Raw genomic sequence first — 12,475 nt, forward strand, 5'->3', positions numbered from 1 at the left:
GTCTGAACCTGAGAGGGGCAAGTTCCTCAGACAGGTCTACCTAGAGAAGCTGGCATAAAAGAAGTACAGTGATCTCTATGTTGCAGACACAGCACTTAGAATACTTTAGATGTGTCTCCAGGCTACTAGAATCCATCAGCCCTGGGTGTGTGGTCACCAGCGAGACTCACAACACTGGCAGATAGTGGGAAAACGAGTTGCCTCCAAGGCAGAGAGGGGTATGCAAAAGGGTGAAGCAGCTTAGAGATGCCACCAAAGTGCTCACTAAGTGTTGTATCTGTGAATGCTGATCTTGGAACTGCTTTTTACTTACCTTTTAAAAATAAACAAAACTAGTACCTTCTTAATTCCTAGTTTCCTTGTTTTAATTTTGCAGTGCGGGTGTTGGCAGGACAGGTGTGTTTATTGCTTTAGATCATCTACTTCAGCACGTGAGTGATCATGACTTTGTGGACATTTATGGGCTTGTAGCTGAGCTGCGCAGAGAACGAATGTGCATGGTGCAGAACCTGGTAAGACAACACAAATAATGAGCAATATTTGCCATTCATGTTCAGTCAAGCAAATCTTAAGTATGTTATGGTGAATTTAAAACTAGAAAAATGGAAAAGTAATCTTTAAAAATCCTAGAATGATAATGATTATCTTTTAATTGTTCGGCAATAGATTTGTAGTTAGGGGCTAGAATAAATATATTTTTAAAAATGTATTTAACTACCTACAAAATCTACAAGGCTTTTTAAAAAAAAAAATTAGAATATGGGTAATGTTGTGCTATTGTGGGTTCAAATCCAGGTCTTGCCACTATTTTTGTAGAGTCTGCACCTTTTCTGCATATGTGTGTGTGTGTGTTTTTTTTTTTCTTTCTTCATTTGGGTTAGGTTGACTGGAGACTAAATTTGTCAAGTGTGAATGAGTGTGGATATGTGTGTGAATCTGCTGTATGATGGTATGGCCTGAAAGGGGTGCTGTAGCTAACCAAACCCAACACAGACAACACAGGTACAAGTTTACCAGCACCCACTGGCTTTATTTTGCTGTGGGAAACTCTTCTCTAAGTGTTTCCCAATACCAAGGCACAGTACAGCAAATAACACACAGAAATGCCCTTTTTCTTTATCTTTTCTCTTTCTCTCCTTCTTCCTCTCTGCTTCCACTCATCCTAGCAAGTGGGCTTGTTTAATTCTGTACCCTGGAGTACTTCAGGTGTCCCATGAGCATTGTCCAAAAGCACTTCTGGGTGAGGTGGGAGCCCAACCAAGTAGGGCTCCCCAGTCCCTGCAGCACCCCTTGGTGGCACCATGAGAACCTAACAGAGCTGAGTCCACAAACCCCAAGTCTCAGTGTGCCCTATGGGAAGCCAGGGTGCTGTAGTAACCCTGGAGGGCTGTCATCTAACAATTTCGGGGGAGATAATGCCCTGCTCATGCTCTCTCTCCCCATCTTTCCATCACCAAGGCAACCCAGCCCAGCGAGTCTCAGCTACTCGTCGCCCTGCAGAACCATCCGGGGACAATTCACAAAGGGTTCCCTTTTTCTGTACGGTTCTAGTGTCACTCACCTGTACTAATGCGTATACCTGGACGGAGAGTCCTCTGATGAGTCACCTTACCTATTCTTGCGCCGTCTTCATGGATGCTTCAGCTGTCCTCTCCAGACCCTCAATCATCTACCTCAGGAGCCTGATCACCTGCAACAAGCTTTGCACGGGCTGGAGCACCCTTTCCAGCTCCCATGCGATAAAAACACTGTTAATAGTTTCAGCCGGCAGTGAATTTGGGTTATTATCCTTCCTTTTCACTGGCTGTGAGCCATTAGGCCTGTGCCTCTCCTGCACAGGCTTTGTTGGGGCTAGGAACTCCGTGTGTCTGTTAACCAGCCCCACCTCCAGCAACTTTCTGTTGGGATCCCAGTACACACCTTCCAACCCCTTACCTACTCTGATTAGGGTGGTTCGGTCACCCACTGCTCCCTCCTCCTTTTGCAGAATCCTGTCCCTCGGGTGATGCTCCAGGCGGTCTTAGGAAGTCCTTCTTGAGACCAGTGGGGCCAGGTCCTCCTCTCTTATATTGCCGGAACTTGCCCGCCATCAGCTCACAGATCAGCATGCTTTGACCACAGACAGGGATCCAGGCACTCTCCATCTAGGAGGTAGGTACACGGGCAGACATGTGACACTCCCAGGGGATATCATCACTGGGCTCGGGCACCTGCCTCTTCCCGAAACCCATTGTCCAGTGTTCGCACTTCCTGGATGTGTGTCTGGCCACCTGCTGTCTTTGGGCCTTGCCTGGACCTCCTTTTCCCTATCAGGGTGGAAATGGCGCAACTGTGTGTCTGCACAGAGCTTATGAGAGCTGTCATGCTGCTGTGCTGGGTTTTGCCACAAGAATTTTTTAAAATGCAGGTCCCTGCCATGCACATGACCATGAATCCTCCCAACCTTGCCACTTGTGGCCTAAAGGGGGCACTCCAGCTCCCCAAAACCAACACAGAGAACACAGGTTCAGCCACACACACAGGCTTTTATTTTGCTGTGGGGAATTCTTCCCTAAGCATTACCCACTGCCAAAGCACAGTACAGTAAATAACACACCGCAATGCCCTTTTTCTTCTTCTTTTCTCTTTCTTCCCTTCTTCCTCTCTGCCTCCACTCCTACCAATATATTTTGTCTCCTTTCTCTCGACTCTGGCACCTGAAATGAAGGCAGCAGGCTTCTTTAATGGTGCATCCGGGAGTACTTCCAGTGTCCTGTAAGCATTGTCCGTAAGCACTGCCGGGTGAGGTGGTGGCACCCCGGAACCCAACAGGGCTAAGTGCACAAACTTCAAGTCCCACCATGCCCTCTGGGAAGTTGGAATACTGTAGTTCCATCACCAAGGCAGCCCAGCTGGGTAAGGGTGCTGGCCATCTGCCACAGATGAGTTGGTACCCAGTCCAGGTTTGGTTCTTGTCTTGCACTCAGTGTTGCCTCTAGAGCCTCCTGTATCTCTCAACTGGATTAAGTGGAATTAATGAATTGAAGAGTGGTCGGTGCATGCAGTATATGGGTTTATTTCACTCAGCTGTTACAAATGGCATGTGTCAAATTATTCTAAGAAAGCCTATTGATTATCCATTTCTAATTTTCCCCTTTGCCAACTTCTTCTCAACATTTATAACCATGCTTGGTTTGATAAGCTGTTTACCGTAACATAATGCTGCTTGAAAGATTATTCATGTATTTTTGTTTTCCCAAGCACTAGTATAAGTTTGTTGTAGAGCCTTTTTAACATTGTATTGTTTACTCATTCACTTTCATTTGGCATCTTTAGGGACCTCATGTATAAACGGTGCGTACACACAAAAATGTTGTGTATGCCCATTTCCATGGTCACATCGCGATGTATAAAAAATAAACTTGGCGTAAAGCCACACACATTCTCACGCTGGGTCAAACCATTGCATATGCATATTTTCGGCTCAGTTTTGCAAACCGGCGGCAACCAGCATCAAAACAGTGCTATTGTTCCTGTGTGGTTTCCCTTTATTTTTAGATTCACATCCCTGACGCAGCTTTATCAAATACACTGAAATTAACAACATATCGTTTTTTGGTTTAAGGCATCTGATTGTAATCAACCTGCAACAATATAATGATGCACAAAATGGCCAAACTATTCCGAATACCATAGCTGCTTTATCATTGTTACTCTTAGTTCACCACTCAGAGTATTTTAACCCACTGTATCAGAGTATTTTAACCCACTGTATCATCTCTACAGCAGCTGATTGGAAAGCTGTATGGCAGATTGTTTCAAGAGCAGAGAGAATTATTGGGAAACAGCTTCTTGCACATGCTGCCTCAGCCATGCGCACAGTCCATTTGAACTTCTCCCATACGGCAAACGTTTCAGAGTCTTTCCTGTAGGGATCTTGCGGTTCAGAAACAGTTTCATCCCAAGAGCTCTAAATGCACTCAATCAATTCATCAAGTGCTCCTGGTAGAAATGTTTGAACTTATAAGTAAGATAATAAGTACCTCACTGTAAACTTGTACTGCAGTTGTAATATTGCACAACCTGAGCCACTTATAATTTCATACTGTATATTTTTCATTTTTTTATTGTATTATTACACTAGCGATGAACTGGGATTCAGGGATTGTTCCTGCCTCGCACTCAATGCTTGCTGGGACTAGCGCAACCCTGGATGGATAGATGAATGGAATAATTAAACATGTACTATGAATATATTTTAATGTTCCTTAAAAGTTTTGAATTATCTGTGTTCTAAGCTTAGAGATGGCTTGACATTTATTAAATAACTTATTGTGTGGCAGTTGGATACTTGGAGAAAGAAAAGAAAGGTCCTGGAAAGGTCCATTTAAACTTTTGTCTGTACACCATGTTTTAGTTTCAATTCATGAAGCCCCTGGTGAGGGTAATAGTCTGAACAGGTCAAATCAGTGCTCATATTTATCAAGCATTTCATAGTAGGAAAGAGGTCTGAGTGTCATATGGAAGCTTTTTAAGGTACAGAGAAAAGATTGGCTCTCAAAACTCAGTTTGGTGCAAATTACTATTAGGATTAGGACTAATAGAATTTTATCAGTTTTCCTAGTTTAGGAAACTACTCATAACAATCTAGATTAAGAAGAGCTCATGAGCTGTCTTAAATCGCTAGGAGCTGCCAAAAGTTGATTTTCAGGCAGAGATTGGCAAACACATTCTGGGAAAGGTTTTGGAAATGCTGGACAGCAACAAACTTGTAAAATAATACCTATTTGACAAAGAGGGAATAAAATTCATAACAAATCGTGTATGTCATGTGATCACTCCATCTATGTGAAAAAGCTATGTGCTGTCAGCTGAAATTAAAGTAGTGGTAAAGTTATGTTTTTTGGCCACATGGAAAATGCAGCTTTACAACCAACCATTTCTTGAATTTTGCACTAGACTTTAAATTCCCTTACAACGCGTGAGGTAATATGCAGATTTATACATATCCTCACCATCCCTGGTGAGGTAATGCTAAAGCAAGCTCCATTCATACGGATCACTGCTTTCCTGGTGTTGTTGGTGTGATTGATGACATGCACATAAAGGATTAGGGTTTGGGGTATACACATATGTGAATCTCAAGTTATATGACAGTATCAACACAGAGGATAAATAGAGCCTTGCAGAAGATAAGTGGGGATCACGGAGAGAGGCATGGCACATGACATTCAAAGACACTCAGGAACTCTGGAAGAGTGAATGCAAGTTCAGTAACAGCACAGGAAAAGCCATGGCTACTTTCAGTAACTGTTTTTTACGAAGCATTTCCCATGGCCATAACAGCCGGAAGGTGATTCTTCTGAAAGTACGACTGTGAATCATTCATTGTTTTACCCTCTTTTGATGTGTGTGTCTCAGTCTTTCAATATCTGTGTTAGTTACAGGATTATTCTTGATGTTGTTGTAAAATAGCAACATCTATGTGAGGCTAAGTGCAGTATCCTACCTTATATTTTCATTCTTCTTCTTCTACTACTACTTTGAATATTTATTATTATTATTATTATTATTATTATCATCTTTGTGGTAAAGCCTTAGCATTAGTATCAGAAAAGTGTAAAATGTCATCACGCCATTATTAGTGCCATTTTGCAGCTCGGATGCCGTAAAGTTGTGATATCATTAATTCTGAAACTCTTACTCCTTGCTGGGGGCGGGTGCAGGACACTTTGTAACTACTTCTCATGTCCTACTCTAGGGTAGGACAAATTCTTATCCTAGACAGATTTTTAGTGCAATTCCCAAGAGAAATTTGGAAATGCTTGATAGTACACAGGCACTGATCCATATCCTTCACAACAGCTACCTGCCTTAGGTCCTTAGCAGCTCATAGTACTCCTAGGCATTGCTTTAGCATCTGTGCTTCAAGATGCCTGGAGGCTCATTTTTCTTTTTGGATAGCTCTTTCCCTTAGACCAATTTGGCTACCCTCTCTGCTTATGGTAACACTGAAATCTTTGTTTAATTTATTTATACTTAATTTGATAAAGTTTAATACTTTTGATGTTAGCTTTTATCCAGTGTTACTTATTGAGCTTTTTCTATGTTTTATTGTTATTGTATGAGCTTTAGCAGATCAATTTCCATGCAACTGAACTTGTTAAGGGAGATCTTACTTAGTCTTTTATTGTGTTTTTTTTTTTTAATATTTGGGAACTTTCAGCACAGAAAAGACACTTTCTAAATAAATGTATTATTTTTATTATTATTTGTTCTTAGCTTTGTTTTTATCTCCAGATTTCTAAATGATAATTTTGCTTTCCATACTTCAAAATGTATTAAATGTTTCAGATTATTAATCTTACTGAATTTAAGTGAATATGCATACCTTGTTCCACTATCTGAGTAATTCAATTGCTTTTTCAATCCAGGCACAGTACATGTTTTTGCACCAGTGTGCTTTAGACCTGTTGTCAAGTAAAGGAAATAGTCAGTCTGTGTGGTTTGTTAATTATTCAGCCCTGGAGAAGATGGACTCTTTAGATGCCATGGAAGGTAAGCAAACAACTTTTATATTATAAAACAAATACCAATATATAACATGCAGCACATGACGCAAAGAAAGCCAAGAAAATGAATTGAATGCTGATAATACTACATATGAAGCATGGTTAAGTATGGATCGGTGAAGCTGATGAACAATAAGAACTTTGAAATTAGTTAATCAAATAATCAAAATCTCCTCATGTTTTTAAAGCTGAATATCTTAATAATAATAAATTCCACAAAATATTGTATATCTATTTAGTTTTTCCATTAATAACATATTATTCTTTTCCGTCTTCTATCTAAATCTTGACAGTGCTATGGCCTGCATATTCTATTTGAAGAATATTTTAAATATTTTGTATATTTGACTTTAATATTTTGCTATTTATTGACATAACTTCATAATGTTTAAATGTCAATAAAATGGACCAATTTTTCTAATAAAAAAAGAAAATGACAGATTTTATAGCTATCTTGTCTCACAAAAGTAACATCTCATTAAACCAGCTACCTTTGAAATTGGTAAGAATCCTTAGTGTAGTTAAGATGTTTCAAGTCCCATAGTTCTGGAAAATCCTACAGATGGGATAACAAAAAAATAGATCACAATGACCATGTAACAATCAAAGTGGATTGCTTAATATTATTGGAAATTATTGATTTGGAAAGACTACCAGAATATTTTCAAAATATTAAAAATATCCCAAAACACAGGATAAGCCATTATGAAGAAATGTGAAAAACATGATACTCTAGTTGCATGGCTCTAGGTATTAAGGCATCTTCTTAAACTGAGCATCTTTATAAGGATGTAGGATATCAAAACACACTGGGCAATTTAAGAAAAAATCACATACTTTCATGGTAGAATTACACTTAAAAAAATCACATCAGAAATGTACTATAGATTGATAGAAACCATGGGAATGACTTCAGGTTAAAAAGTCTATGCTGTAATGAGGTGAGAATTTAGCTTTGAGGCCTCAAGTCTAATTGGTGTTTATTTTTGCAGTATATTAATATTATACCTCATATACTGTATATATTACATAACAAACAACAAACCTGGTCCAGATGTACATTTAAAGGCATTAACATTTGAATACAGCACGTCCAGCTTATATAAGACTTCAAAGAAAATAATCGGGTGGGATAATGTATGAAAATGGAGTTTGTTGTCAACTCATATTTTACATTAATTTAAACTGTTTCCCAGTTAATTTTTATGTTATTTATTCATTCCATTCCAGAGCAGAAATCTGTAACATACACTTGTTTTCCCTCTGAAATTGTGCCAGTGCAGGAATAGTAGTACCTTTGATCAATTCAGAATTATTGCAGTTGGAAATAACACGTGTTTCATCTGGAAAATGGATGTTGCAAGTGGAATTTAAATTGCAGTAATATTATGCAAACAATGTACGTACTATCGAATAAATAAATAGATTGACTGCAGTTTGTCTCAAGTCACATAATAGAGCCATCAGAACCCTGCTGTGTTTTTTTATTTTTACATTTTTTTGTTACTGTCACGATGTTCTTTTTGTTTTCTCTGACAAAAAAAAATTTCAAAGACAAATACTGTATTTCATGTGGCCACATCTTTCAAGCAATGAACAACTAACTAGTATTTAAACCTCCATACTCAGCATCTTAAATGGCCAGCTTTTGCATCCATTGTGACTTTCTAACTTTTTCAACAATTTGTTTCCTACCGTCCTTAATTCCTTTTTCATCTATATATTTTATTTTAATTTTTTTTCTTTGGGGTAAAAGATTCATTAACTGAAACATTGTGCCTCTTTCCTTCTTCTTATTCTTTACTGTGAACTTTGAAGTTGAAATTTTCAATATAAAATACTGTCCATTTGTGATTTAAATAATGCTTTGACACTCTGATATTTACAAAAGCCTCTTGTAGTTGGTGGATTTGTATTATGATTCAACTCAACCTTTACAGACAACATTAAATATCACACATCTTTCTCTATTAATATATGTTCAGTTTATGCCAGATATTAATCCACTAAAAATACAAATGTTGCTTGTGTTCATCTGTAGAAATGCATTTTCAAAAATGTTCACAATAATTTGATTTTAAAATAACATTTTTGTTTTTCAGGTGATGTGGAGCTGGAATGGGAAGAAACTACTATGTGAATAGTACTATGATTTATAAGGACTATTTTTTATGAACTGGTCACACATAGTATTTCTTAATTTTAGGTAGGAAATCCCAGCAAAAATTTATCTCTTGAAAATATGGGGGCCAAAAGACAGTTCATGACAGTTTTCCCAATTCTGTGAACATTGGTCCTGTTTTTTCAAACTGCAGGATGGAGTTAAAAATATTAAACACTTTTGCACATACTGTATAGCTTTTAATATTTATTTATGTCATTGTGGTAACTATACGTTTTTGTGAAGTGTTACTTTCAGCCAAATTGGATTTAAAGGTATGTTTTTTGGTTTGTGTACAGTATATTGTGGGATAATATATAATGTGTTTTGCAAGTATATATGATATAAAGGAATTTTTTTGACTTTTATCTGCACTATTCAGAATTCATTTGACTATACCTTACTGTATACACTGCACAACAATTTTTTTGAAATGTCTCACTTCCTGAAAAGTTTTTGCTGATTGTGACAGGTACCTACTGGGTATGTATAAATATAGTTTTGATTTTACTGCATGGGAACTCTGAGAAACAGACATTTATATGTTTACTGACAATAACGTATTTAGTCACGTTTATGTTTCGCATAAGCTATTAAATTCAACAGAATTAAAAGTGTTTTGCTCCTGATTTTCTTTTGTATTCAATGTCTGGTGCATCACGTTGCAGTGTCCAAAAGTAGTCAGCAAGCATTGATGGATTCCAGTTGCCCTGGTATCGTTTCTCTATTGTAGCAATGTCCTGGTCACCATGTTCGTCACTGACAGCACCGAGATTTGTGGGGAAGAAGTCCAAGTGTGAGTGGAAGAAATGAATCTTGAGTGACATGTTGCACTTCATTGTCTTGTATGCTTTGAGAAGTTTGTCTACCAGCTGAATGTAGTTTGGGGCTCTGTAATTGCCCAGAAAATTGTCAACAACGTCTTTGAAGGTTTTCCAGGCAATTTTTTCCGGCCCAACTAACAGATCTTCAAACCGCTTGTCACTCATAACATGTCTGATCTGGGGGCCAACAAAAATACCCTCTTTGATCTTGGCGTCAGTTATTCTTGGGAACATCTGTCTTAAATAACGAAAACCTTCGCCTTCCTTGTTCAGTGCTTTCACAAAATTCTTCATGAGTCCCAGTTTTATGTGAAGAGGAGACAAAAATATCTTTGCCGAGTCGACAAGCGATTCATGTGCCACATTTTTCTGTCCTGGAACTAACTTTTTACGGAGTGGCCAGTTCTGTCGAGAATAGTGCGACTCTTTGGCATGGCTGTCCCATTCACAGTTGAAACAGCAGTACTTTGTATAGCCGAGCTGCAGTACTAGTGACAGAGCAACGACTTTAAGATCTCTCCACAGATATTCCAGTTGTACCTGCTATACTGGACGTACTTCAGCAACAGTTCCTTATTCTCATACGTTTCTTTCATGTGTGCTGCATAGCCAACAGGTACTGAATGATAAACGGTGCCATTGTGTAGCAGAACAGCTTTCAGGGTTAACATTGACGAATAAATGAAGAGACGCCACTCTTCCGGGTTGTGATCACAACCCAAGGCCTAGAACAATTCTTCAATGTCACAACAAAAACAGAGACTGTCGACTTGTGCAAAAAATTTGGTTATATCATGATGTCGGCCTCGAAACACAGAAACACCATTCATGCAGTCTTGAACCCAGCAGCTCGGTTTTTGCTTTTGACACACCCAAATCCAGGTCAATGTCACTGTCAGTACCCTGCATTGCAGTTTCTTCATCTGGTTCATCTAAGGTCCAATCCTCTGGTGGTTTCGGAATTGGAAGACTGTCGTCATGTGTCACGGGTCTCATTGCTGAAGGCAGATTAGGATATTCAATTGACTTCTTGTTTTTGGCAGAGAAATCAGACACATTAGTCAATCAGAAGTAACAGTTCATCACATGATCTTTCTGTTCTTGCCATATCATCGGCACAGCAAACGGCATCGTCTTTCAAGTGCCTCTCAGCCAGGCTCTCAGACTGATGGCACATGCCGCACAGCAAATGTAAGGCACCCATTCCTTGTCTTGATCACCAATTTTGCAGCCGAAATACAGATGATAAGCTTTCTTCACAAGAGTAGTCATCCAACGTCTCTGAAGTGCAAGTGTATCTTTGCCACAGATATAGCAGAATGTATTGCAGCTGTTATGACATTGACGAGACATATCGCCTGACACCCAAACATCTATAGCATCAAGCTTACTTACTGTTATATTGCTACAGATACTATAATTTACTATACTGATACTATACATACACACTGACTATCTATATTAACCAAATGAGCAGGATCAGTGTATGCAAGGCACCTTTATAGCATGCTGAGACAGTGTCAAGCTCATTTAGACCTGCCCAGGCATGCCAAGGATGTCAACTTCCACAGAACAGCTTCCAACCTGGCCTGATACCATGCCTGGACATGCCCAGGCTGCACAAACCGTTGTTGATAAGTGAAAATGTTTGGATACAAATATAAGAAAAAATCATGACAAAACTGAAGATTTCTCTGAAACAGTAAATTTTGATGTGATATTCGTGATCAGCACCCAAAAATCTATAAGAAACACCGAACAGTGTTCAAGAAGCAAAAACTTTGTTGTGCAGTGATATCAATGCAAAATACTACTTAAAGCTCTTGTCCTTGAGTTTTTATATGTCTTGCAATTGTATATGATAGTCCCAGAAAGCTATATAGTCATCCTTGGACACTGCACAGGTTCATCAGAAAAAAAAAAAAATAATAATACAACATACAATAATACCTAGCTTCAATGACTCCGGAAGGGTATGTAAATATACTGGATGCAATCAATTAGAGAACCATGCTTGTGATCAGTTATTGTGCAAAGTAAAAAAACACTGAGATTATATTACATTTTCAATGGCATAAATAACGAATCCAAGTTCAAAATGCATACATTTGTAAGTTTATTTATACATGTACAGATTAACTTTATATATTTTATTGTGAAAATTTTTGTAGGTATTTATTATTATTATTATTATTACTAAAAAGGTCAATATCTTTAACAATTCCCTGTAATGGCAGACTTTTCATTGGTTCTGCTCAAATCAGCCTGTTTCTTGAATTATTTTTTTGTTTTTAAAAATAGTTAAAAGAATTAGTTTGATTTGTCACTGCTCTGAGAATAGGAGACTGATAAGTATGGACATTTGTAAACTGTAAAATACCATATTAAATCTTGCTGCACTCTAAGAAAACCATTTTTGAGTCAATTTCATCAACACAATATATATTAGAAATCAGTTTTGAATGAAAGATGTCTGTAAAATTCGACTCACTTTGATGTATTGTTGATAATTCTGCTGCATGCTGTTTAATATTTTCAGGTGTCTCCTGATTTGTTAACTGCCATTCCTTTATTTACAAGTTTCCGTGGACCATGACATAAATGAAATTATGTTATCTCAGTAACACATTTAAAAATACAAACTGTGGACTCTACTATTAACACATAGTTAATCATTGTAATTGCACTCTTCCTTGGATGCAATTTACCTTGCTTTGCAGTTTTATACTGTAACTTTCTTGGATGCATACAGCTCCTTTTAGCACTTGCTGTTAAAAAAGTGTTAGTTATACTATATAAGCTGTCACCTGTAATTTAATGTAGCATTTTTTATATTTGCAGTGTTTTTATTATACTGTTAATTTTGTTACTTGATACTGTATTATAGTCATGGTAGCTCTGTTAGGCAAATTGGAATGATGCATACTGTTAATGGTGTT

The 12,475-nt window shown here is 38.0% G+C and overlaps 1 protein-coding gene across 1 annotated transcript in view; it reads left to right on the plus strand.

Annotated features, from left to right (window-relative positions):
• Window positions 1–9,107, plus strand: part of ptprq (protein tyrosine phosphatase receptor type Q) — a 354,834-nt gene extending 345,727 nt beyond the window's left edge. The window contains exons 64-66 of the mRNA XM_051930873.1: window positions 377–512; window positions 6,414–6,537; window positions 8,654–9,107. Coding sequence (XP_051786833.1) covers window positions 377–512; window positions 6,414–6,537; window positions 8,654–8,691 — 298 coding nt within the window. The 3' untranslated portion in view covers window positions 8,692–9,107. The remainder of the gene's footprint in view (window positions 1–376; window positions 513–6,413; window positions 6,538–8,653) is intronic.
• Window positions 9,108–12,475: the final 3,368 nt, after the last annotated feature.

Source organism: Erpetoichthys calabaricus, chromosome 1 (genome assembly GCF_900747795.2).
Source record: "Erpetoichthys calabaricus chromosome 1, fErpCal1.3, whole genome shotgun sequence".
Classification (NCBI taxonomy): domain Eukaryota; kingdom Metazoa; phylum Chordata; class Cladistia; order Polypteriformes; family Polypteridae; genus Erpetoichthys; species Erpetoichthys calabaricus.